The 27,619-nt window shown below is 36.0% G+C and overlaps 2 protein-coding genes across 4 annotated transcripts; both read left to right on the top strand.

Moving 5' to 3' along the window:
- The first annotated feature begins 1,017 nt into the window (after nucleotides 1–1,017).
- On the top strand, nucleotides 1,018–13,406 carry LOC128217533 (gelsolin-like protein 2). Of its 2 annotated transcripts, XM_052924722.1 has the most exons (12): nucleotides 1,018–1,136; nucleotides 4,630–4,737; nucleotides 6,162–6,235; nucleotides 7,636–7,710; nucleotides 8,674–8,745; nucleotides 10,052–10,179; nucleotides 10,373–10,481; nucleotides 11,001–11,111; nucleotides 11,587–11,673; nucleotides 12,143–12,304; nucleotides 12,578–12,673; nucleotides 12,827–13,406. In XM_052924722.1, exons 2-12 carry the CDS (start codon nucleotides 4,659–4,661, stop codon nucleotides 12,926–12,928), a joined length of 1,095 nt encoding a protein of 364 aa, XP_052780682.1. In that variant the 5' UTR covers nucleotides 1,018–1,136; nucleotides 4,630–4,658; the 3' UTR covers nucleotides 12,929–13,406. The 2 variants fall into 2 exon arrangements, with proteins under 2 accessions (XP_052780682.1, XP_052780683.1); XM_052924723.1 differs by lacking the exons at nucleotides 1,018–1,136; nucleotides 4,630–4,737; nucleotides 6,162–6,235; nucleotides 7,636–7,710; nucleotides 8,674–8,745 and adding an exon at nucleotides 9,559–9,666.
- Nucleotides 13,407–17,812: 4,406 nt separating this feature from the next.
- Nucleotides 17,813–26,289, top strand: LOC128218086 (transmembrane protein adipocyte-associated 1 homolog). Of its 2 annotated transcripts, none has more exons than XM_052925623.1 (11): nucleotides 17,813–17,910; nucleotides 18,911–19,168; nucleotides 19,424–19,556; nucleotides 19,917–20,006; nucleotides 20,265–20,337; nucleotides 21,019–21,098; nucleotides 21,755–21,871; nucleotides 22,278–22,338; nucleotides 22,758–22,860; nucleotides 23,160–23,240; nucleotides 23,933–26,289. In XM_052925623.1, exons 2-11 carry the CDS (start codon nucleotides 18,948–18,950, stop codon nucleotides 24,162–24,164), a joined length of 1,191 nt encoding a protein of 396 aa, XP_052781583.1. In that variant the 5' UTR covers nucleotides 17,813–17,910; nucleotides 18,911–18,947; the 3' UTR covers nucleotides 24,165–26,289. The 2 variants fall into 2 exon arrangements, with proteins under 2 accessions (XP_052781583.1, XP_052781584.1); XM_052925624.1 differs by having other exon boundaries at nucleotides 18,906–19,168.
- Nucleotides 26,290–27,619: the final 1,330 nt, after the last annotated feature.

Here is a 27,619-nt window from a genome sequence, read left to right as displayed (position 1 = left end):
CTTGGTAGCTATTCGTAGCACTTAGTAGCTCTTGGTAGCTATTAGTAGCACTTAGTAGTTCTTGGTAGCTATTAGTAGCCCTTAGTAGCTCTTGGTAGCTATTCGTAGCACTTAGTAGTTCTTGGTAGCTATTCGTAGCACTTAGTAGCTCTTGGTAGCTATTCGTAGCACTTAGTAGCTCTTGGTAGCTATTCGTAGCACTTAGTAGCTCTTGGTAGCTATTCGTAGCACTTAGTAGCTCTTGGTAGCTAGTGAATAGCACTTAGTAGCTCTTGGTAGCTATTCGTAGCATTTATAAGTGCTACTGAAGTAGTTCCAAACGGCTTTTAGCAGGCCCAACGTAGAATCGTTAACTTCATATAAAGAAGGAGATGCACAGGCATTGCATTTGAAGAACATCAATACTTGTCGGGTGTGTGTGAGGGTGTGTGAGGGGGCGGGGTTGGTTGCGTGAAAGGAAATGAAATAAAAATGTTCATTATCAAAGACAAAATAATAAGGCATTTATTTGGTTGGTAGTCCAACGCCGCGTTGGACTTGCGCGACTCACAAACTAGAAAGCATTCGTTGATGTAAGCCACTAGCACGAGTGTCAAGGTCACACTAAGATGTCATTCCGTTTGCTGTTAAGACTAAGGCCAGTAAGGGTTTAATTGTTAAAGTTTCTCATAACTGGTACTAATAAGGTACTCTCTTCCGCGGACCTGCATTTCTCTCAACTCAGTAGGCCTCGTGTATTGGGTCGTGACAGCCTCACTGTTACGGCGCGTCGGTAGGACTTGCACATTGAGGAGCAGCGAATGAGTTGGGCTCGGGTGTCAGTATCCTTCCCGCTGCGAAAAAAAAAACCTTAAATGGGTCAAGATCGAGGACGACATGTACATACGAGTTTCAATGTATTTAAAGGATAATTGCTATAAAAGCAAAGCTCTTTTGATTTACCTTTTTCCTATAACACAAAAGAACGACAACTATGTTTCCCGCCAACCTGTCAACATGCGGTATTACGCCCCCTGGCTGCCACGCCCATTACTGAAATAAGTGAAGCATCACTAAATACGGCGGTGTATTGGATGTAAGAAGCCTCACAGGTGACACACAGTTGGGAAGCATACAGCAGCTCGCATCACAAACAGGTTAGTTTATATCGTTGTTTATATTGTGCGTTTTAATTATAAGTTTAGACATTTTCATATATGGAGAATGAACTAACTGAATTTGTAGTAAAATGTTGTCGATATTTATCTTTCAGTGAAAATATTTATAGTGTGTATCATAGTCTTTGCGACAGTGAATGGAGTATAAAAAGAAAAAGGTTGAAATATTATTATTTTCTTGCGGAGAAACTGATATACATTGATTCATATTCTTACAGACTTTTGACATACTTTTTTTTTGGCTTAAAATACCTATTTAAGGATGGATGTATTTTTAAGCGTAGTAAATTATTCATAAATGTCATCTCATTATACTGGCAAGAGAATGTTAGGAATTTCGTGAATGTTGACAATTTTGCAGTAACTGAACTATGGTAACTATACTGTATATACTTAATAAACTGTGATTGACTTGATGCCCAACGGTTGTTTCCGCAGTGTTGTGATACTTAAATTTGTTTTTAGCCAGACCTGCGTAGATGTGGGAAATAAATGCTGACGATCAGACTAGCTGGCAAATCAATATTCACATATTTATTATGTAACTGCAGACATCCAAGGTCAACATTTTCACTGTGGATTATCTACATTTATATATCTTAACATAAAGTTTTCGTTAATTTATCGTATCTAGGCCAAAAATTGGTTTGGTTATGGTTACAACATTTTCAAAAATAGGTAGGGTAGGTTGGCTTTTTTATTCATAATTGATCTTGAAAAAAATATACGTTGTGATGTTAATTAACTTGTCAGTTGTTAACTTGTTAGATGACATGAATTAAAATCCTTATGATTGAGAATGGACGATTAGGCTTCATATAAGAACGTTATTGTCATCATTGGAGAATGGTGTCAAAGCAATCTTCGGTATAAAGCATTAAAGGTTTTAAACTACACATTAAAACACATACCTAAATTTTTTTATTTGTTTTTATATTTTTTACCAACTTATTATCAAAACCGGTAAAACTCGAACCAAATGTATTTTTAAGCCCTAGCTTAACATTGGACTTCAGCCAAATTTCCATCATTGGGTGAATGTAGCCTTTTTTACAGCGTCATACTTGTATTATACAAGAAGTAGCGTAAAATAGCATGAATGGAGGTTTATATTTGGTAAAATTAAGCCACTTTCTCCCACACAAATTATATATGAACTAGCCTGGCTCTCGAGTACCCGCACGAAACTCATTCATGTGTTTTATTCAAGCTAATTTAAGTGGCACTCGTATTTAAAATCAATAAATGCACATGCAGAATAAATTGAAATTTTGAGTGATAAACCTTTAGCTACTTACTAAATAATGCATTTATGAAAATATTAATTACGGATAACAATATTTTAACCGTGTTTTCAATAGCTGTAAACGCAAAAAATATTAAATGACTGGTGGGTCCTAAAAGATTTATTGTGATCAACTACCGTCGCATAAGGTAAAATACCGTGTTTTCTGCAACTTTCATTCAAATAAAACTAAATTTCTTTCATAAGAACCTATTGTTTTTTATATTTATTCATCCTTTTCGGTAAATTAAAACAATATTGTTTTTTTGTGGTACAACTTATTTGGGAGTAAGAGGGCATCTTTAAGAGGTCGAGGATATTAAAAAGGATGCAGAACTTTAGGTATGGGTATGTGTGGGCTTCATCACGTGGGGCATCACGTTCCCACAAATATACATACAATGAAATTTCACAAAACATCCTTAACACTAAATTACATCTATAACATGACTGTACAGGTTGTGTATCGTAACTCCCGCCCCCACCTTCCCCGCTAAACTTCTTTATATATACTTTTATTTATATTTTTTAGATAACAGCCGGCCTAGAATTACTGTCAATACTCATTTTTTAGCCCAAAGAGATTGGATGCATGAGGGTATATGGTATTTTCGGGCTTTAATGAAGGTGATTCACCTGATATTAGGGACTGCCCCAGTCATGTTCACTGCGGTTGGACATTTCCATTCGCCTTGAAGCCAGTCTTGTCTGGTTTGACAGGCGTATATGTAATAAAATCGGGATGAATCATGGTTCGAATATGTTTGTGGCCGGGCTCCCCCGTACTTGTTTACAATGTACATGTTTGTTATCAGTGATCGAAGTATCCATATTCGATAGATACCATTTCCCATTGACGCATCATAAGGTAACTCTTTACTCATGCGGGACCAAAAATGAGTTTTCAATTGATCTCACGGTGACATACATGGTTTTACTTATCCTTATATACACGTATACCTGTATTTTCATTATAATAGTAACTTGTCTTATAACGTGAGTCACTGCAATGTCGATTTTCATATTCGTTGCCATGTAATTTTACACACAGATCATGCGTGCTCCAGTAACTCATACATCCTTGTCGCCATGAACAAGTATAATTTATACAATTTTATAGATAGCACAGAGAGCAAAAACATTTTTTAAACCTGAAGTCAGTATTGAAAAGACAATTGGCAAACTTGAAAAATAGCATGGCCGTGTTTCATAAAACAAATGCACTCTCACAGATTGAACGTTTTACAACTTTTTTACTTTTTATCTTCGAACGAGCCACTTTATGCGAAAGTGCATGGAAACCAGTCATATAAGACTGCTGACAAAAAAGGAGATTGCAGATTTTTATATTTAAGTTTAAAAATTGATGTTTTATGCATTTTTCTTAAAACGTTAGTAATGCTTTAAGCCATAAAACATTAATTTTCGAACGGAAATATGAAAATCTACCAGCTGATGTTTGTCAGCAGTCTTATATCACTGGTTTGCAGATATTTACGCAAAAATTTGCTCATTTCAAGAAAAAAAAATAAGAAAGTTGTAAATCTGTGAGAGTGCAGTTTTAAAACGACTACATCAGTATAAAGGATCGGTACTCGTAATTGCTACGTTCTTTTTTCTTTTTTGCTGTTTTTTTTTCAGTCGTCATAAAAGTTCGGCATAGTATTATGATACTAATTGGTTTGTATATGCTTTCTACAGTGTTTAATCATATTTAGGTATCACTTATACAGGACTGTTGTCAACCGTTTACAACAATCCTGTAAAAGTCCTACCTAATTATGATTATAGTCGTAAAACAATCAGGCGCGTAGCTGCCTAAACGCGAGTAAGCGGCTGAATCCACAGTCATGATTCTGACAAAAAATCAGCCAAAGTTGCAATATGCATACTTAACAACATGATCCTATAACTGTCCATTTTCCAGTACTAAATAAAATACCTCAGGACGCCCAGAATGTATCAGATTGCAATTGTTTTCAAAATTACTGAGGGGGCAGGCCCCCGAACCACCCTTGCACAATTATTAACACATGTGAAATAGAGGGCTAGCTACGCCCCTGACAATGGATAGTTTGTTGGGTGATGGTTCATCTGCCAATAATGGAGTGCATTGTAGGAGAAGATACTGTATGATGTTAGCAATATTGATCACTGTCGTTACTGAATTGCTGTGTCTGATTCCAGCCATACTAGAAATATAACAACCCGTCAGTATGCAGAAAGCCAAGAAGTATGACTGGAAGGATTCCAACATGGCGCTGTTCGGCTCCGACACCGAGAAGGCGGTCAAAAGTATGTAACTTCTGGTTTCCTTGACATCAATTTCATGGCCAGTAATAATGGTGGACATTTTTGTCGTGCTTGCGAACTGTTTGACTGAAGCCATGGATGCCATTGAATCTACGGCATTGTAAACAGAAATACAATACATGTAATTTCAAAAAGTAATAAACTAAGTCTATTTGTGTGATCCTTTATAATTAAGGATGTCTAGTGGCGGTTCCAGCAATTGACGTTAGAGGAGGCGTAACTTAGATGCCCAACCTTTATACATACGCCCCTTCCTCAAAACCGAAAGTATATGGCATAAACTATTTGCATGGGTGTATGAGGTTACGCCCACAAGAAAAAAATAACAATATGTAGTCGGAAACGGTTCATTTTTAGTTATTGTATTACCTTCTTTCTCTTATAATGATATAAACCAAGTGTGTATAAACTTGTGCAACTATTGAACTCTACCAAGAAGACTTTGCTACACAGATTAGCGATATTTATTCTTAAAGCAAATGAACATAGAGATGCTTATTTAAACGTTCCGGGATAAGAAATTTACTCTCATGAAAATTATGTTAAAATATGTACTCTAACTTTGCTAATATTTGCTCAATTGCTTTTTGTTTACTCCATTTATGTTATCATATGTATTGTATGTGCATGCATTACTAAATATTCCTAATGTTTATGATCATAAGCTGTATATGCTTGTATCTAAATAAATATTCTGTTCTGTTCTGTTCTGATATAAAAAGTAATTTTGGGCGAGTTAAAAGAGGGCGCCCCCTCTTAATCCGCTAGTGATCTTATTCATCCTTCCTGTCTGGACGTTTTGAGCAAAATGTGCAGATTTGCAATAATAGTATCCATAATCAAGCGGTGTTCTCGCAATTAATCAAAAAACATGTATACAGGGAAACAGGGAAAGTGACAGCGTAAAGGAAGTTTAAAACATTTATTTCACTCTTTAATAACGCTGGTATGTTTGGGGGATCTTTTATTTGATAAGTCACCCGGTTGTTCAAATACCTTGACGTGTTTCCAAAATGTAATGGTTTTTAAAATACCCTAATCATAAAATTGCGATGAAATAAGGATAATGTACTCCATGGTTAGAAATCTGTATAGAAATCTATGTGCAGTACCGTTCTGATAAGGCAAACAGGGGCGAATGCAGGATTCGACGTCAAGAGGGGCGTAACTCAGGGGCGTAACTTAAACTTAGACTTGCGCCCCTCCCGTTCAGAACCTTAATTGATTTCAAGTGTTTGCATTTTAGGCGTCGTTTATAACTTTTTTCTCTTATATTGAAATTAAAATAGTAAATTTGGACGATTTTAGTTTGGGGGAGGGGGTCCGCTAATGGCGACGTGTGTTGTTCTAGGGCCAAAAAGATGTCCCGTGCTATAAGCATTGTATGCTACATATTTATATTACAGAGGAATCTGCGGAGAGCGAGCCGGCGTGGGCAGGTAGCGGCGAGGAGCCTGGGGTCCGTGTCTGGAGGATCGAGGTTAGTTCCCCCCTGCCCCTAGACAACAATACCCATACAATGCCCCACTACCCTGTATTGTTAAATGTACAGCAATGTGATGGTGTTTGCAACTTATTATGTATCTTTTTAAACGTATTCAAATCATCGGATGGGAATGCTTCCATCCTAAAAATATTATTTGTGCATTTCCATACGAAATGTCATCAAATTAATCATTGTCAAAATAGCTTGATTTATGATTGATTTCACCACAAATGTGTCAATATTATTATTTTATAAAATGTACTGCAAAATCAATAACCTGTCAGTATGTTTTTTATATTGTCATACGTTTATGAGTCATATGCAAAATAAAACAAACTGAATGACGCACTCGACACTCATACATGTTTGTTTTTTGTGAAACGCGACAAAACATTCAAACCATTCACTGTTTCCTTACGGTTCGTGTATTAAAGCTGCAGTCTCACAGATTTACCATTTTGACAACTTTAAAAAAAAAAAAAACTGTTAGAATAAGCCAATTTTTGTGTAAATATCTGCAAACCAGTGATATAATACTGCTGACAAAAAAATCAGATCGCAGATTTTCATATTTCCGTACGAAAATGAATGTTTTATGTCTAAAGGCATTACTAACGGTTTAAGAAAAATGCATAAAACATCAATTTTTGAGCTAAAATATTAAAGTCTGCGATCTGACTTTTTGTCAGCAATCTTATATCACTGGTTTCCATGCTTTTTCGCATAGATTGGCTCGTTCCAAAACAAAAAATAAAAAAAAGTTATCAAAACGTTCAATTTGTGAGAGTGCAGCTTTAAGAAGGCTTTTTAAAAAAAAAAATATTATTTAATAACTAACATTCGTATTACCTGCTTAAAAGTCTAAACAACTGTGACGAAAAAACACATTTGCGATATTATTGTATACATGAAAAATTATCCATATCTCCGTTTCATAAAAATAAGTTTTTTGTCGTATGCTGTCAAAACTTCTTTAAATTACATAAACCTTTATAAAAATAAAACTGCACCCAACTGCTCAGAGTTGCGCTTCAATATGAAAGGTGAAAAAATAAACAAAGGCATATACATTCAGTTAAAACCCGCTGGCTCGAAATTCCAGTGACCGGCCAAAAAACATCGAGCCTCGCGAAAATCGAGCCAAGCGGGAATGCTAACTGAATTAATATTTTTCTTTGATACCTTAAATGAAGTCACGTTTAAAAATACCTGTTTGTTATTTGCATAGCGATATACTTGACAGTTAAGTTGTATCAAAACAGATTGCATCTCTACATTTGTTCTTATTACGGGGTACTCTATAAGTATTATAGTAATGCTAGTCCTAGTTTACAGCATCACGTGTATATCGAGTATGCGAATAATAACCACTCCCCATGGTTTTCTCTCCGCAGAAGTTCGAGGTGAAGGACTGGCCGAAGGAGGAGTACGGTAACTTCTACAGTGGAGACTCCTACATCATCCTTAATGTGAGTACTGACTAGTTACATTAACCTTAATGTGAGTAATGACTACCTACTGAGAGTATCCTTAACGCGAGTATTGACTACTGACATCATCCTTAACTACCTAAATGGTCCATAACGCTAGTACGGACTACCTACTGAGAGTATCCTTAACTGGAGTACTGACTACCTTCATCATCCTTAACGGGAGTACTGACTACCTACATCGTCCTTAACGCGAGTACTGACTACCTACATTATCCTTATTGCAAGTACTGACTACCGACATCACCCTTAATGCGAGTACTGACTACCGACATTATCCTTAATGCGAGTACTGACTACCGACATTATCCTTAATGCGAGTACTGACTACCGACATTATCCTTAATGCGAGTACTGACTAACGACACTATCCTAAATGCGAGTACTGACTGCCGACAGCACCCATAACGCGAGTACTGACTACCTTCAGTATCCTTATTGCGAGTACTGACTACCAGAATGATCATTATCGTGAATATTGACTGTCTACAGTATCCTTAACGCGAGTACTGACTACCTACATCGTCTTTAACGTGAGAATTGACTACCTACGGACATAATCATTATCGTGAGTACTGACTACCGACAAAATCCGCAACGTGAGAACTGACAACCTTCATCATCCTCAACGTGAGTACTTAATACCTACCGACATTATCCCAATCGCGAGCAAAGACTATATCATACTTCGGTATAATATTATCCATTGAATTACATTGACAGAACTTGTATATAATGACGTACTTATACTGATCTTGATTTGAATGGAATTATTATTATTATTATTATTATTATTATTCTTATTCTTATTCTTATTCTTCTTATTATTATTATTATTTTATTATTATTATTATTATTATTATTATTATTATTATTATTATTATTATTATTTAATAATAATATTATTAATATTATAACAAAACACTTCAACTTTGTCCCCAGACGTACAAAAATGACGACAGCGACGCCCTGTTGTATGACGTCCACTTCTGGATCGGGAAGTTCAGTACGCAGGTATGTAGCCGCATTTCATGACGTCCACTTCTGGGTCGGGAAGTACAGTACGCAGGTATGTAGCCGCATTGTATGACGGCTAGTTCTGGATCGAGGTACAGTGTGCAGGTATGAAGCAGCTGTTGTATGACGTCCACTTCTGGATCGGGAAGAACAGTACGCAGGTATGTAGCAGTGTTGTATGACGACCTCTTCAGGATCGGAAGGTACAGTACGCAGGTATGTAGCAGTGTTGTATGACGTCCACTTCTGGATCGGGAAGAACAGTACGCAGGTATGTAGCTGTGTTGTATGACGTCCTCTTCAGGATCGGAAGGTACAGTACGCAGGTATGTAGCAGTGTTGTATGACGTCCACTTCTGGATCGGAAAATACAGTACGCAAGTATTTAGCAGCTGTTGTATGACGTCCACTTCTGGATCGTTTTGTACAACACGCAGGTATGTAGCAGCTGTTGTATGACGTCGTCCACTTCAGAATCGGGAAGTACAGTACGCAGGTATGTTGCAGCTGTTGTATAACGTCCCCTTCTGGATCTGTAAGTGTTGTATTATGTCCACTTCCGGATCGGGAAGTACAGTACGCAGGTATGTAGCAGCTGTTGTTTGACGTCCAATTCAGGATCGGGAAGTACAGTAAACAGGTATGTTCCAGCTGTTATATGATGTCCACTTCAGGATCGGGAAGTACTGTACACATGTATGTAGCAGTGTTGTATGACGTCCACTTCTGGATCGGGAAGTACAGTACGCAGGTATGTAGCGACTGTTGTATTACTTCCATTGCTAGATCGGAAAGTACAGTACGCAGGTATGTAGCAGCGGTTGTATGACTTACATTTCAGGATCGGCAAGTACAGTAGGCAGGTATGTAGCCACATTGTATGACATCCATTTCTGGATCGGGAAGTTCAGTACGCAGGTATGTAGCAGCTGTTGTATGACGTCCACTTATAGATCGGGAAGTACAATATACAGTCATGTAGCAGCTGTTGTATGACTTCCACATCTGGATCGGGAAGTATAGCACACGTTGCTGAACCCGGAAGACTGCTACATGTAGGTTAAATGAAGTAGAATAGAACCATATATGTATAGTTATGCAGAATAGGTTCCCTTTATTTATAAACTGAATTGTTTTCGACGTGTTTACCCTATATGTTTACTAGTAGATAACGTTTACGTGTAAGACAGTGCCAACGAGAAAAAGTAATATAAAGTTATGATACTATAGTAACCTGTTTCACAACAATAACTTAACTTACATGTCCACGAAATTACTACAATTCCCTCCCTGTTTCCCCCAGGACGAGTACGGAACTGCGGCCTACAAGACAGTGGAACTGGACACTTTCCATGACGACAAGCCCGTCCAGCACCGCGAGGTCCAGGGCCATGAGTCGGACCTGTTCAAATCCTACTTTGGAACAGTCAGGTTAGATCGTCTTTCGATTTATTAGGAATATTCTAATGTTAGCTAAAACATAAACTATTTTAGGAGTGCCGTCTAAATGGCGTGAGATTTAATGCATTATTGGAAAATACTTTATAAATCTTCTAAAAACAGTGAGTGAATATCGTACCATTGAAACTGTTTTAAACCATTGGAAACCTTTCTCTCTGTGTAGTTACCTGAAAGGCGGCGCGGACACTGGCTTCCGGCGTGTGGAGCCGGAACAGTACACGGCCAGGCTGCTGCAATTCAAGAAGGAGGGCCGCCGAGTGGTCATGAGCGAGGTGAGACGATGGATGCTTTTATTAATATTATTGTGTACATTTCAAACATTTAGGAAATAGGTTATACGCCACTTTGCTCCATTACACGCGAGGAATGGTTAGGATCATGTATAAGCGAGATACCTGATCAGTGTTTATTAGACTAGCGCATGCAATGATGGTTCGCTCGAATCAAAACAAATCCCGAGCTTTGGAAAACTACAGTCAAAACCCATAGGCTCGAATCCGCTTGGCTCGATTTCCTTGTTCGCTCGAATTTGATGTGAAGGACCTATTTTTTCTACTGAATGTAAGCAATCTCGCTTGGCTCGAATTTTCCGAGGGTCGAGGTATTTTCGCCGGTCCATAATGAGTTCGAGCCAACGGGGTTCGACTGTATTTTTAACTTTAAATAGTATTTTAATTCAAGAATGCACTTAAATATTTAATGCATTGATGTTATGCATATCAGTACCATGGGTTTTAATCATATTATGACATATATGAAAAGAATATTAAATCATCTACATTACCTAACAGAAAGCACGTAACCGCAGTGTTCTGACCGGAGATGACGTATTTGTTCTGGACCAGGGCCTTACCATATATCAGTGGAACGGCGCGTCCGCTAATGGCATCGAGAAGTTTGAGGTACTGTATTTAATATTTATAGCTAATTACAATCTGCAATGAATAACACTGACCCTGTACCATGTTCTTTCAATCTCCCAGCGGAGGGGGCATCCACCAACGGCAGGATTGATGAATCTGACTCTACGTTAGGTCCTCATCGTGTACCAGTGGAACGGTCCCTTCGCAATAAGATAGTATAGTTATTCATTTAGGCCGTATTGTTGTCTGTTTCCAGACTATCATTCTCTACACCGGAGTGTTGACGCTATGCGTACCACGATTTATCATCATAAAACCAGCCTATATGTAGTGTAAAACCGCAGAAAATACTTCGATTCTTGACAAAAAGACGCCGCTCAATCATTTAGTATAAAGTGTAAATCACGTATCTTCCAAAAAAAAAATGATGTAAAAGGTGATCAAGTTCAATAATCATAATATGCAATGTTCTCTTACCTTTTAACGTCCGGCTATATTCACTTATCTCCCCCAGGCGGCAAAGGCTGTGGCCCAGATCAAGAGTGAGCGAGGCCGTGACATCGAGGTCATCGTTCTCGAGGAGGCAGATATCTCACCAAATGTAAGTCTACGAAGAGTATTTTGGTATGTTGGTGGATGAAGGCGTTTGTTTGAAATAACAGTGTAGGCCCTAAGGGAGCAGATATATTGTTCCATTGCCAATAGCAACAATCTTTAACCTTATGCAGTTTTGACATGTTACCTTTGGATTCGAAACTCAAGGAATTTTTAAATTTGAATCTATAAATTTCCTAAATATAAACCAAACAACTTTCTCCCAAAATGCTTAGAAAACAGACCTGCTCTGAGTCAACTTTTTCATATTTATGATTTGACATTTAGCAGTTGTGTGGGCCCATTTACTGCTACTGTAGTTAGTAATTATGTTGTTGATCTAAATATCGAGATCAGAGACCGGTTTCCAGATAAAGATAATAGTTGGTTTACAGGCGACATATGTTCGCTTTGAATGCCATTCTATACCAATCGAATGTGTGCATTGTAATCTCCATGTGTTGCCATGGTTACAGCACAAGTTCTACGGTTTCCTGGACGAGGATGGCGATGACGACGAGGATGACCTTGAAGCGGAGGGTCCACCGGCGCTGTTCAAAGTTTCAGACGCCGACGGGTCCCTGGACATGGAGGAGGTGAAGACGGGCGACATCAGCGCCGACGACCTTAGTTCCGATGTAAGATAACTGATAAGCCATCTGGCTGTTACCCTACATTCCGCATTTAAAGGGCTAACCCCCGACCCACTCGTGCTATAAATAGTATCTTTAGTCATGAGCAACAAATGTACGTTCTGTAATTCGCAGTCTTCTGTATATGACTTTAATGATTCATTGATTCATAGTTTATACAAGTGCTTATGCAACAATTAATTTTAGCATTTTTTTTTTATCAAATTTAAGCAATGTTTATGTTCTGTTCAATTAACATTATGATATATTTATGCTCAGGACGTGTTTATCGTGGACACGAAGAAAGAGGTGTTTGTTTGGGTTGGCAAGGGCGCCTCCATCGATGAGCGGCGGAACGGCATCACATATGCCCACGTGAGTAGCGCGAAAAATCTGATGTTGTTCGCAATAAATCTTAATAAACCATTTACAAGGTGACTCACCTTATAACAATAGTGAGTATTTTGGTACTTCTGAATCGTGTCATCGAAATCTTTTTTGTACAATTTACCATTTTCTCGCTACCAGAACTACCTGAGTAAGACCGATTACCCGTTCCTGCCCATCACCGTGGTCGGGGAGGGTCAACAGTCTAGTGCTTTCCGGGAGGCCGTCCCCGGCGCCGCCTAGACGCCCGTCGTCCAAGCCGTCTCGACCCCTGCCACCATTTCCGGTCCCTTCAGCCTCAATATGTGGTGGTGAACGCACTTCGTAATGGCGTCGTTAACTTGCGTGGACTTCTTTCCTTTATATTTTAGACTGTGTTCATAGTTGAAATACTGTATACATATCACATTTTGGTGCGCGGGCCAGCGGTCTAACCGCAATATTTCCCTTCAATTACTTATGTATTGATATCCTTATTGACAAAGTTGTTAATTTCAATTTGTCTAAATGCCCTAAATCAACATTGTGTACAGACATTATATAAGGGAAACAATGATAATATTAAAAAAACAAATTAAAACTATGAGGGTTAAGTTTATTTTTTTATCACCATACCTGGTATTTGTCATTGATTTAGCGCAATTCTTTTTTCATTTCATATATTTTGTTTATTTTGTTTAGCCACTTAATGCATTTATTTGTAATAAAAAATAAGGTCGAATGTGGTTCTCTTTTCTTTCAAGTTATTTGTAAACAGTTTCTCGATATGATTGCCTAACAATAAGCTGGTTTGTTAATGAAACTGTAGCTGTGGCCGTGTGTGATTCTGTCCGACGTTGTCTCCAAAGGTACTTATATCACGATATATTTACCTTTACAGGTTTTGAAAAGGTGCGTTAGCGGTTCGGTAGCCCAGTCGGTAGAGCACTCGCCCTGTCCGAGGGGTCCCGGGTTCGAGCCCCGATCTGGCTGCACATAATTTTCACACTGTGACACTTAACAGGAGAGTTTATTATTCAGTCCAAATGAATGCATTAGCTGCATAAGGAAACGGTCATTGTCATGGAATGAAACGGTCATTGTCATGGAATGTTTCATGTGAATTTGATATATAAGTGTTCTCTCATCTAAACGGTCTACTGATGTACCATACACTCATTCTCGTACAGCAGATTGATGATGCTGTGCTTACCACAAATTCATGCGTTATGTTTAGCATTGTCGAACCACTGATGAATGAGAATGCATACAGTTTAATTTACAATTTTGAAATGAATATAATGATGTGCAATGTTGCGCTATACATGGGTTCGGTTGTCGATGGAGTCCAAGCCATGACGGCACCGTGCTCTACTCCTTACTTGCATGTAAACAAGTGGACGTAATTGTCCGACCACCCAGTCTACTTTGCTGGTGACAAACAGTGTGTCCTTTGTCCCTGGGTAACAATTCGCAGCAAAATAAAAAAAGGAACATCAGTCTATTTTTAGGTTTTGGCGGGTCGACCTTTCACCACTTTGACAGTCTGAGCCCGAAGCTCAACAGAAGTAGCTCCGCCGTCCCTCGTCCTCATGAAACCCGGGCATGCGCATACAGGAGTTCATGTAGTCAAGCCGCTCAATTGTCATAACTATTTATATATTGACCAAGGTTAGGTAGAGCGAAAACCAGTCTCAGACGAACTTGTATGGACGAAGGGGAAAACAAACACGTTGATTGAATGAAAAAAGGGCATTGCTCAATGGTCATAACTATATATAGTAGCTGTGCATTTTTGGAAAATCATCTTATATAGATCTCAAGACGTTCGGGAAATGTTGCCGTTCAACGAATTTAACATCTAGATGCAAAACTTCAATATCTTTTTATTAAAGCCTCACTCTCACAGATTGACCGTCTTTGTTTAAGAATGAGCCAAATTTTTTGTAAATGTCGAAAAACCGGTGACATTAGACTACTGATAAAATATCAGATCGGAGTTTTTAATATATATGCTAGAAATTTGATGTGTTATGGCTGAACGCGTTATAACGCTTTAAGAAAAATGAAAAATTTGTCAGTTTTCTAAACAATTGTGATCTGTTCTATTTCGTGTTATCCTATTTGTCTGATTTGAAAACACTGGTGCTGAGACAAAAAAAAACGAAGAAGTTGTAAAATCGATCATACTGTGAGTGTGCAGCTTTAAAAGATAAATTAAAGAACGCACATGTTCCGCTAGTACAGATACATTGCATTACATTTATTAGTGGGACTTGGTGAAGCGTTCACGTTATTTTGACGTCAATAATAATGTGCAGTAGGTTACATTTAAACCATAATACAATGAAACAGATTTGCATGGCAGCGAGATGCCGCACAAATACGTGAATGCTTTATTAGTATTGAAACATTGTACGTTCAGATTCTTTGAGAATAGATCGAATTTAACGTTTAAAAATAGGCATGATATTATACAATTCTAAATAAATATAGGCCGAAATGGTCCTGACCAAGTATGTCTCTCGATGCATGAGAGCCGCCTTAAAAGCGCACAATATACGTTGATGCATTTTGTTTGCAAATGCTGTATTATGTTTTACTAATTCTAGACTTTACTGATAAAAATAATGATTTTCGTACATATTTATTAGTAAAAAAAAATCAAGTCTTTAAGAATACTTTTAATATCCCCTTGGGATACTGTGGGGACAAATATATGCCATTTTGTATTCATGCAGTAGTAAAAGTACATTCTCGTTCATCAGTGGTTAGATAATGATAAATCTAATAATCTGTTGTACGCATAGCATCATCACTCTGGTGCACGAGAATGTAAAAGTAGCAATACTGTTGAAACTGCAACATTGGCCTATCTGGAAACACCGAGTAGTCGTTTTCACTGCTTGGTTGGTTTTGCTTTCCGATTGGGATACACCCTAGTGCTTCACAAATCGAAAAAGTCTTGATAACTCCAGAATGGCGATTTGAAAAATAAATCTGAACGATTTATTTTGCCAGTACACAACCATGGTTTTATTTCTAGATCGGGACAAATGTTTTCTAATCGGGAATTCTAATCGGGAAACACCGAAGGGGAATCCTCTAACCCTGGATCGGGCAATTCAAGTTCTTTCAATGGGATATTATATCCATATTTGCTTTGCCTTATTGACATTGAAAATTTAGTGGGCGCGCTAGTTGGACCCCGAGCGCCCCCTCACCATCCTCACCATCTGCCGAATACGTCAGTGTGAACATACTATCTTACCGTATTGAACAGACTTTGAAAATTAATGTTTTGTTTACCTAGATCTGTACGATACAATATGTTAAATTGTTCCTAACAGATATCAAAAATGAAATTTGACTATTTGAATTTCATGCTGTTAAGGTAAGATACGATGCGATTTAAGGTATCACTCCCCTAAAGAAAACCTCCTTTTGAAACTCTTCGATTTTAATGCTTTAGGATAACAAATCTTTGAGGGTTTCGTGGAAGCGGTTCGAATCGACGCCGGAAAAGCATCTTCTTATTTTTCTTCTTTCTATCGTTTTTTTCAGTAGTTAACATTTTTTACAGAAGATTATACAGTATGTTCATTAAAAAGTAATTAATTTCATTTCTACATATAAATATTAGTGACTCTGAAGATTCGGTCACGGCTGAAATAGGTGGTTGGGAATTTCAAACCCTTATTTCTTAGCTGCACTCTAACAGATTTACCGTTTTTCCACTGTTTTATTTTTTTGTCTTAGAATGAGAAAAAAAAATAATTTAATATCTGCAAACCACTGATAAAGGACTGTTGATAAAAGATCAGATAGCAGATTTTCATATTTCCGTTCGAAAATTAATGTTTTATGGCTAAAACCGTTACAAACGGTTTAAGAAAAATACATAAACCATCAATTTTGCAATCTAATGTTTTGTCAGCAGTCTGTCTACATGCATTTTCGTATAAATTGGCTCGTCCAAGACAAAAAATAAAAAAGTTGTCAAAACGTTCAATCTGTGAGAGTGCAGCTTTAAACTCGACGGTAAAACATTCTGATTTTTTGCATATATAATGTTCCAAAAAGGTTGAAGTTAATTATTAACAAGGACCAGTTCATGAGCATTTCTAGAACTTGTTTATTTTGCGTTTAAACGTCAAGGTTCCAAAGTTTTATGAGCCAAACAGTGTGTTAGAATTGTAATACCATATACGCTATTTCAGTACAGTTTGATTATATTTGTTGATGAAGTGATCAAAAATGAATTATTTCTGAATGCAAATATATTTTGTGTTATTCTGATACCAAATTATTACCAAAATGTTGAAAAATATATGAAATAAATATTTTTTCTTGTCTCTCGGGTACGTGATGTCTTTTATATCGAAAACTCTGAAATAGGGTTAGGGTAATTCAATTTTAAATAAAATTGTTATTTGACGGTTAAGTTCTTTCAAATTTTGTTTTTGAAAGCAGGAGATTATACAAATTAAGAAATTATCAAGTTGATATAGTTTGAAATGACGCCGCCATTAGGGGTGTGCTACCCTAAGTCGGAAATTCATGGTACAAGACTGGTTTTTATCTTCTTTATTTAAATCCAACTTAAGTTTTGACCGTTTTTTTAAAGGACAGAATGCCACAGAAGAGGGACATGGTGTTAAGTGGAGAAAGGGCATATTGTATTTAGCGCTTTGAAAAATTCAGTCAGTATTTTTTAAGTCATGAGTCGACAGAAAATGTTACGAACTGTGTTGTGTTGAAGTAATACTATAATTCAGCTGCCAAATATCACGGTAAATAAAGTTTGTATTTGTTATCATATTATAACTTTTAATATAAAATAACATATTTGACAATATGTAAAGCATTCTATTGTGTGAGGTACTGAAAAGAAGGACGGACCGTGCACCAATCTTCTATAACTCTGTACACATAGAGCAATAAAAATAAAACACAACAAGTATCAAACTATGTGTACATGTAGGATTCATCTGACCAAATATTGATGTCCAAACGTATTACTTATTGAATTTAATAACACGGACCTTTAATGGTTTATACGGATACTCAATAGAGAAAATGTAGCAATCGCACCAATAAACGGAAAACCCGGTTTAATCGATTTACAGCATCAGGTCATATGACTAAGAAAAACAATCGAGTATTCGTCACCACCATAATTTTGTGAAAACAAGTCGTTTTATTAAATGTTGGTTCAGATTATTTGACTGATTTCCCGATATAACGTAAGCAAACTTATTCAGTAAATGGAACTCTCGCTGTTTAAGTCATTAACCATATCTCTGTCCACTTCAGCGTGTGAAACCTTTATGTGGTGTTATTTCGGATGTTCAGATTCGGATATATACAATTCTAGTGTTTCAAGTGTACACAGGTTAAGATCATATTTATTTTGAGTCGGAAAAACACCAACAAGTACAACATAAGCTATTTAAACGACTATGTTTTAAAATACAGTTTCTACAATTGTATAAGTTCTGCAATGGCAAAATTAGTGATGATTATGCACCAGTCAATTGTAACCACGGCCCCCTCCAGGTCCAGGGAATATTGGGGACTTTTACAAGGGACTCTATGTAAGGCCCATTCCCCCCTATTTTTAACGCGAAGACAAAACCAACGGATTCAACCTGTCATTGTGGGGCCACCTGGAAGGTAAAAACACGGCCCATTTCCCCGGTATAGCGACGGGGTGGGGGGGGGGGGCCCGTGGTTACAATTGACTGGTGCATTACTGTTTACAATAATAATAATAATATTTTCCAATAAAAATATATGATCAGTTCATGAAAATAATTGTTGATAATAAGAACATTTAAAAAACCCAGTAGCACAGCTATGTGATATAATTCTTAAATAAAATTTATAAGAGTAGCGTGAATGATAGGTGACAGGCTAAGATGTCAATTAAAAAAAATATAAAAAATATAATGACATTTATTACAAAAATGGTTAGGAAGAAAAAAGCCAAGTACCCACAAGGTATAATGATATTTCATTACTATGTACTGCTCTTGGTAGGTTATCTGTCACTGTCAGTTAATACCTGGGTTTGTTGGGGCTTGATAAAGTCTTTATAAATAAAAGGATGATGACAAGACTTGAAGAGGAGTGTTACTGTCCAGTTAGTGTTTGTAGTGTGTGAGGGTAGAGTAGTGTGTGAGGGTAGATGTTCAAATTTTAAAACCAACAGTTATTAGTAACATTGTTTTCAATTCAGTGTAGGATGATGACTTGAAGATGTACGGACAGAGTTTAGACTATGAGCAAACAATTGCCATATCTGTTTGAGTCACAGATGGATTTGAGTAGTGTGGGTGGGGCCGGCAGTGGAGCTGGGAACCACTCTGCAGTTGATGCCAATATGAGCCTTGGAATGGCGCCTGGGGGAAATATCACCACTACCGGTGCAGATTTCCCTCCCGCTGTGATACAGACAGAGATTTGTCAGTGGATTCTGTATGAAGATATCAAAGAAACAAGGTGATAATCGATATCTTTATTTCAATGGCACGAATTCTTGAAAGTAAATCTCTTATAATTTTTATATATTTGTCTAAATATTTTGTTGATACAGTGAAATAATGATAGAACTGTAGATTTGTCTGACATGAAAAATGATAGAACTGGGTATGTAACTTGTGAAATCTTCTCTTACCTACATTTACAAACATGGGATATATTCTTTCAGACTTAAATCTCTTTCATTTTGCATTGATATTGTTCTTGCTCATGCAGGGTTCGTGTGTGGGATCTGATTATCCTGATACCCAATGCTCTGTTCCTCATGTTTCTGCTGTGGACCATGAAGCCTGCCATTTCCCGTCTCCGACAGCTCAGTAGCCCCATAGTTACAGCCTTCTTCACTCTTGTACGTTCTTATGGTACACTCAGAGTCTCAATACAGTGTTTACATTTGTACATACTTGTACTTGTCTCTTAATGTGACAGTGTGTATATTTAATGATAAAACTTAAGTCTTCTTGCTTGAGTTTATAATTAAATAATGACCTGGAGTAATTTCATTCGGTGCGTATCACTATGTTTTCATAATGAACAATCAACTGCAGGAAGTTATTCATGTTTACTTTGAAATCTCGTAAACAAACCTAAAATACATTGTTTATATCTGACCCCCTTTATAGAAAGATAATAACAATATTAATAATTGAAATTAAATTACAATAGTTCCTATTAATTTTGTTAAAAATCCCACTTTATGTACATGTAGGTTTTCATGGTTTCTGTGATCAGCGTTCTGCGATGTGTGGTTGCAATGACGGTGAATGCCTCTGTCATCACTGGTGATATCACAGACAAGGTAGGGCAGGTTTGCGATGTGCATTTGTACAATAAATTACTGTATGCAATTATTACGTATTTAGAGGTGTGTTATATTCAATAAGGCAATTTGTTGTAGTGTGTATTAGACTTTCTCATGCATGTACATGTATATTAAAAGCAATTCCTTTGTTCACAATACAAATTATTTTAAGAAGAATGCTTTTGCTTAAACCATCAACAGTTTTAACTACTTTGGTGTTGTCATGGTAATAAATTATGTTCCCGCCATCCACAGGTGATCTGGCTCGTGCTAAGGTTCTTCCTTCTCGCCACAGAAATCTCTGTCGTTATTTTTGGTTTGGCATTTGGTAAGTTGTGAATTGTTAAAAAAATATGCCTTTTATGGAGAATGAATGTAGCATGGTTAACAGTGAGCTATGTGTAACCAGGTGTTTCAAATGTAAATAGCGGCACTTATACTGTCTTGCTAGAAAACTAGCTTTTATAGCGACGCGGTAAAGTATCTGCATGCAGAGCTAGAGGTTGTGGGTTCAAACCCTGAAGGGTGCACATAGCAATTTGAGCAGTCTGTTACATATGAATAGTTCAATATGAATTGTCATCTGTTGTCAGTAGGACTCCAATAATAGTAGAAACATTCTGTTACATGGTAACAGATGTGTGAACTCCTTCATCACTACTTGTAGTCTCCTGCACTGGCTACAAACTACCTGCAGACAGAAGCGCATGTTATATGATAGCCAATTGCTAGTATGCATTCTCTTCAGTCTTGCAGTAACATTTTAAAAGTTTCCGTAGAAAGTTTGTTGCCATAAAAAAAAGTCCTAGGGCCCTTTGAATCTTGTCAAATATATTTTGATAAAATGGTTTGGGCAAATATGAACATGTATAATGTTGAATGTGCATGTATAACTATGTACATGAGGGAAAACAAATTCTTGTAAACTGTTATTTTTAAATACATGTACATGTATCTGCTTGATATTATTTCTTAAAATTACCTGCTATGCAAGCTTGTCATGTTACAGGTCACCTGGACAGCCAGACGAGTATCCGGCGTGTGCTACTTGTCACTTTCTTCTTTGCCTTCATCTACTCCTGCGTCCAGGTATGTCCTGGGAAATTGTTGTTGTATATTGTATGTAATCAGCATTAACACTGGCAAGTCTTTACAATCAATCAATGATGATAATCCTCCTTAATCTCTATAGAGCAGATTAGATTTTTTACTATAACATAGCCATAAGTCGAGGCAGGTTTTCAGGGTGATTTTAAGATCTGTTTTTGGTAGACTTATGACCGAGTACCTACGGAACAGAATCAGTGTTTTAACCTCTGTAGAGGTGTTCACCGCATTCACATCATGGTCCGAGTGCAAAATTAAGCCTGCTCTATTCAAGGGTCATATTGAGTCAGTGGTTAAAGGTCATAGAACCTTATTTTGTGTCAGCTTGTATTGTTCTGTTCAGCATTAGACAGTTCATTTCTGACTCTTTTTTCTGTAATATGATGCATGGAGAAAATTTTTACCTAGTCTCAAGCAATTTATTTACTAGGTACTTTTTGTTTATGACATGTCCCGCTGTTTCTGTTTCAAGCGTTCTTCGCTTTTCAATACATATTTGTTTCTATTTTTGAATGTCAAATGTCGTGGAACTGAATCTGACAACCATAGGGGGAGGAATCAAAAACAACAGTCTGGTTTAATCTAGTTTTGTGCAATGATAACTTGTTGTTTTTCAACCTGTATGTGCATGTTTTCAGGGCGGCCTGGAGTTTGGCTACCCGGACCCAAAGTTTCACGTGAATTCGAAGAACTATGACATCTTCGCTCACGGAGGCATGATCTTCTGGATGACTAGCTCCATCTTCTTCTTTATTGTACGTGCTGTGTACATGTATAGTGGGAAAGTATTTGAAAGGATTCTTGGTTGGAGACCTCACATTAATGTAATGGATGACTTTATTTATGTTTTTCCATAGAAGCCAGGGCGGACTTTTAGTACATTTTTGGTCAAATTTCTCTACATTCTTGTTAAAGTTTCCATACAGGTTGTCATATTCATGAAAAAAATACCATTGGAAAAAACCTAATTTTAAATTGCTAAGGTACAGACATTTTACTTCTGCAAACATTTAGAAGTTCATAGATTGGTATTTCAAAATAAAAATAAACAAAGTTTTAAATGTATGTACATGTAGAAACTTTCCTTAATTAATTGTCATTGTTGTCTTCTTGATTTAAAAAACCCAACACACACTCAAATACCCCACACAATATTTCCAGGTATACAGTTTCATCTATATTTTACCATGGACGAAGTTAAAAGACAGATTAAATCTACCTTGTAAGTAGTGCTTTAATATATATCTGTATAAACAATAAATCAATTCAATATGCCTTTTTTAGTTTGCAAGTTTCTGAAAAAGAACAAAATCTAAAGATTTTGATTTTGAATTTTGATGTTAACTAGCAGGGTTTCATCCTTGCCATCTCAAAAAAAATAGCCTTGGCTATAACTTTAGCCAGTAACAGATATTCCACTCACATTGCTCTTGTTTATGCCTTTATGCGCATAAAATTGAATGAAAGGGTGCCTCATTTTCTAAAAAAAAACATTGGGAAAAGTGTATGTAATTTTCATTTGAACTTTTTTTTTTAAAGAAAATTGAGAAATCAATTTGTTGAAATGAAATATGAAGATAATCTTATACTAATGTTAGTCAAGCATTATTATGTTGAACTGACAAAGCTCTATGTTTTCAGCGAAGCGTGCATTCTATGTGTATGTGCTGGTGTTGGCGTGTCTGGATGTGACGCAGGCGGTCGGCAGCTCCCTGCTCTATGCTGACATCCTCAATGGCATGTGGTGAGCACCTCACCTCAATCAATACATAGTCATATTCACAATATTGCCCTGAACAGATGATTTTAGTTAAATTGCTAGCATGTTGCAATACTTTTTTTTACAATAAGTTTCTTTGGCATAAGTATGAGACAATCAAAGATTTTCTGTGTTGATGTAATTGTACTTGGTGGTTTATACTGTTATTCTAGGAAAGGACTATCAATTGTATGCCTTTAATTTAATAGTGTATTGTTATAATTAAAAAGCTAAGGACATCTGTAGCGCTGTTTTATCACCCTTCATTCTGCCTTTGTTTGTAGCGTGGTTGACCTGACAACGTACCTGTATTTCACGTGCTTCCATCCCCTCGTGTACCTCACCTTTCTGCGGGAATTCTTCAAGTGAGTAGTAACACATTGACAGGGAATGTATGGGGAGTGTTTTCCTAGTTAGGCCTCAAAAAAAATGTTTGGTTAGGGTAACATCCTTTTCAAAAATAGGTAGGGAAGGTTTTTTTTTTTTTTTTTTTTTATTAGGTTTATATAAGAATGTCATTTTTATCATAGGGGAATGGTGTTAAGCATTTAAGGTTTTAAACTACATATTGAAAAGCAATTAATTTTTTATTTTTTTTAGTTTGTCATTTATTTATTTTTCAAACTGACTATAAAAACGGTAGGGTCGGCGCCTATTCCGTAGGAAGGGTCGGGTTACCCAAATCAAATGTTGTTTCTTTTTTACACCTTATGTTGGAGGGATTCCTAAGAATAGACTGAATATAAATTATGTGACGTTGAAATCAGATAATGCCTGACCCCTGTTTTTGATAAGTTTGTCGTACTAAAGAATCTTTTGAATCAAAAGTCATGATTTTTCTTATTAAGTCCATGTGACTTGGCATTCTGCTAGTTGGGTAATGTTGTTATAATCTTGATAGACATTCAGGAAAATTTGAAATCTTTTGATCAATGCTTACTCACATGGGGTATGAATATGTTGATAAGAAATAATTGTGCGAACATCATTGATGTAGATTTTACTAACATGTTAAATATACATGCACTCAAGGTGTGTTTGTGATGTGTTATTACAGGTCAGAGGGGTTGGGCGTGCCACAGTACAAGTACCAGGAGGATGAGGGGGGTGAGGAAGACATTGTCTCCCTGCCGTACAACACCCCTCATGAACCACACTTCCCCGAGGCTGACAACGCAAGCTTCGATAGTACACACTTTGACCGAGGTTCTGCCACACCTGGCTCCTTGACCCCTGGAAGTATCAATGCGGACATTTTCGGTCCGACACAGTCATATCAAAACCCCTAGACATGGGAGGAGTATCAGAGCTGTTTATGTCTGAAAGCAAGTCTGTTGGAAGCCTTAATGAAAACCATTCTGGCTATTGCACCCTAGATAGCAGTTGTATGCAGAATATGCTCTGGTACAAATTCTTTACATTAACTATCAAAACTACTGAAGTATGAAGAAATTACATTCAAATTTCATTTGAAACTGTATTCTCTATCAGTTTTATGTTTAATTTTGATTCCATTATTTTTTAAAAAGATATATAAAGTTGTGCGAGGGTATTTTGATATTGTAGTATGGTAGAAACCATGACCTTCAAATCCACAGTATATGTCTGTGTACCGAGTGACTGACAGCAACTTGTTATTGTTGAATATGCTGTCATTGAATGTGATACATTGCAAATCCTTGTAAGTGATTTTCCTGATTTATGATTGTTATCATTGAAAATGCTTTTAATATTTATGTTTAATTAGTCTACAATTTTTCAATATACAATTATATTTAACTTTAAAAATATGCCGGACTTGCATGTTTCGGTACATGTATATGACATAAGACTTGCGTGCTTCTTGTTAATAAAGTTTTATAGAGGTGGGTCCAGAGAGTGCCACGCATTACAACAGTCCCACATACCTCCATGTTATAGGGCTTCTAACTTACAGCTGCACTCTCACAGATTGAATGTTTTGAGAACTTTTTTATTTTATGTCTTGGAATGAGCAGTTTTTTCGCATAAATATTTGAAAACCAGTGATGAAAGACTGATGACAAAAAATCAGATCTCAGATTTTCATATTTCCTCTCCAAAAATTTAAATTTGGAATGTAAATATGAAAATCTGCGATATTTACGTAAAAATTTGCGAATTCCAAGACAAAAAATAAAAAGTTGGAAAAACAGTAAATCTGTGAGAGTGCAGATTTAAAGACTAATAATATTTTCCGATATTGTGCGCCTTTAACCAACAATCTGTATCAAAAACAGTTAAACCTTGGTCCCATTCTCCCAAAACATACTGTTGCATAGGTCCTATTAGGAGTTGGTTCTCAGCGTACAATAGAAAACAGCTTTAGAAAATTTCCCCCTAATTCTGAACTTCGTATTCATACTAATAATATAAAAATTGTGCCATAGATTTATTTAACGTACTAATATAATTTGAACAAAAAAGAAATAAAAACAATTGTACTCATGTACAATATGTAAGTAAGGCAAATCAATCTCGTCCCCCTAGTGCAATAACTCAATAACTTCATACAGAAATAGAATCAGATATTGAGTTCTTGCACTAAAGTGATGCGTTGTTGTATTTGAAACAGAAACAAAAAAAAACAAAAGTCTTCAAAGATATTTGAATATTCATGGACAGTACGGTGTGTTTATGTTATCTTGAGTAAAAAGAAATAGCTGGGTCATAATATTAAATAAAATAATTGTTGTATATTGGACAGATCTGAACAACTTTTCTGAATTTTCTTCATTAGTTTTTTGATATTGTCTGGAAAAAAAGCAAAAGATAATGGTTATGTGATAGAAAGAAGTACATTTATAATGTGTGTTTGGTTGTTGTTGTTTTTTTTAACTACCGGGCAATATTTTTTCTGTAAATTGTCCATTGTTCAATTTTTCTTTTACTTGGATATACTTGATTATATGCTCAGTACATTTAAAAACCTACTTTTTTCCAAAAACACATTTGGCCTAAAAAAAAAATTGATTTGGTTCGGGTTACCCGACCCTACCTACGGAAAAGGCGCCGACCCTACCGTTTTTATAGTCAGTTTGAAAAAAAAATGAAAAACTAAAAAAAATATTATTATTATTTTTTTTTTTTTTTAATTCCTTTTCAATGTGTAGTTTAAAACCTTAATTGCTTATACAGGAGATAACTTTAACACCATTCTCCAATGATGAAAATAACATTCTTACATAAAGCCTAATAAAAAAAATAAATAAAAAAAAATAAAAAGCCTACCTACCCTACCTATTTTTGAAAAGGATGTAACCCTAACCAAACAAAAATTTTTTTTAGGCCTTTTGTGAAACTACCAGTTACAAATACGAAGTATAAGTTGATTTCACGATTATTAATTCTGAGTTTAATTGATTGAGATCAAGTTTTGGTCAATTTTTATTTTTTTAATAGAAAAAGTTAGATACTTAAGAAAATAATGCTATAAATAGATCTACAAAGAACATATGAATTTTTTTTCCCATAAGCCAGTCTTCTTAGGTGGCTAAAAAAGTTGATTCTTAAAGCTTAGCCAAGAATATGTGACATTCTTAATTAACTTTAAACTATCACAGCAATGGATTGGATTGTTTTCTACTTAATAAAGAAGTTAGTAATCTATTGAATTATAGGCAAGTATGACACTTTATTTGTTTAAACCTTGAGGTAGCATTTTATAGCAAATATTTAATCATTTTATATTGAACATTGGCAGAAATTACAAGATATGCAGATTTAATTTTTATTCGAAACATCTTTTCCATCGAACACAACCTTGGATTTATGCGGTTACATCAGTCGACGTAGTTTGTAAAATTAAATGTGTATTTTGTATATCTTAGTTTAAAATTATAGACAGTGAAGTGTTTTATTGCATAATCAAGATTCTCAAGAGTATAGTCATTAAGTTTAACTGCTAAATTGAAATCACTACGCGATCTACTTGCAACATAGTTAAATGTTAAGACTTCTGACATGTTTACTATCCATATACATCCGAGGTTTTCCATGATTGAATTTTATGTCAAATCTCTATGAAACTATGAACACAAACCTTCAACTCTTTTGCGTATTCTCTTTGAATGTACATATGAATGTTTGCGTTTTTAAATTTACTTAGTATTGTCCAGTATTATGTATAAATTTTAAATAAAAATCAAAATGTTTGAAATTATAGTATGGGGCTTTAAAAAATTCTCGTATCACATGGCTGTATATATTGTTTATTCGATATCGACTCAATGGTGAGATATAGAAGTTGTTTTCTGTAAAATAATGTGCAATACAATTTGTTAATTATATGTTGCAATTTCAATGTGCTTATATGGTTTTAAATAAATTACGAAAGATTACAATGTTGGATATGTGACCTTCCATTAAGAACATATTGGTTGTTTAAGATATTGGTAGTAAACTGAAATTATCTTAAGAATAATATGATTATTTGCTACTCTGTATATTTAGTACAATGTAGATAAAGCTTAAGGCTTTATTAGACGAAATATACAAAGATAGCAGTGGAATTAAAAATAAAAATCATGTTGCAATCTGTAACATTCCTACAGATAGAATATTTTTGCACTTACGAATAAGATGCTTAAAGATGCACTCTTACACCCAAATAAGCAGTACTACAATTAATACAATTGTTTTAATATACCAAAAAGGACCAATAGATATCAAACACAATAGTTCTTATACATGATACATGTTTAATTTATGCATGTGTATGTATTGA

Source organism: Mya arenaria, chromosome 14 (genome assembly GCF_026914265.1).
Source record: "Mya arenaria isolate MELC-2E11 chromosome 14, ASM2691426v1".
Classification (NCBI taxonomy): domain Eukaryota; kingdom Metazoa; phylum Mollusca; class Bivalvia; order Myida; family Myidae; genus Mya; species Mya arenaria.
The sequence above is the reverse complement of the archived record's forward strand: the minus strand, read 5'-3'. Positions and strand labels throughout refer to the sequence as shown.

What these genes read in the sequence shown, in the direction of transcription:
- LOC128217533 (XM_052924722.1), top strand. Translation starts at nt 4,659, where the DNA reads ATGCAGAAAGCCAAGAAGTATGACTGGAAGGATTCCAACATGGCGCTG. An exon ending in TCGGGAAGTTCAGTACGCAG is followed by an intron (nt 8,746 to 10,051) that starts GTATGTAGCCGC and finishes TGTTTCCCCCAG; the next exon opens with GACGAGTACGGAACTGCGGC. An exon ending in CCGACGACCTTAGTTCCGAT is followed by an intron (nt 12,305 to 12,577) that starts GTAAGATAACTG and finishes ATTTATGCTCAG; the next exon opens with GACGTGTTTATCGTGGACAC.
- LOC128218086 (XM_052925623.1), top strand. Translation starts at nt 18,948, where the DNA reads ATGAGCAAACAATTGCCATATCTGTTTGAGTCACAGATGGATTTGAGT. An exon ending in TATTTTTGGTTTGGCATTTG is followed by an intron (nt 20,338 to 21,018) that starts GTAAGTTGTGAA and finishes GTCATGTTACAG; the next exon opens with GTCACCTGGACAGCCAGACG. An exon ending in GCTCCATCTTCTTCTTTATT is followed by an intron (nt 21,872 to 22,277) that starts GTACGTGCTGTG and finishes CAATATTTCCAG; the next exon opens with GTATACAGTTTCATCTATAT.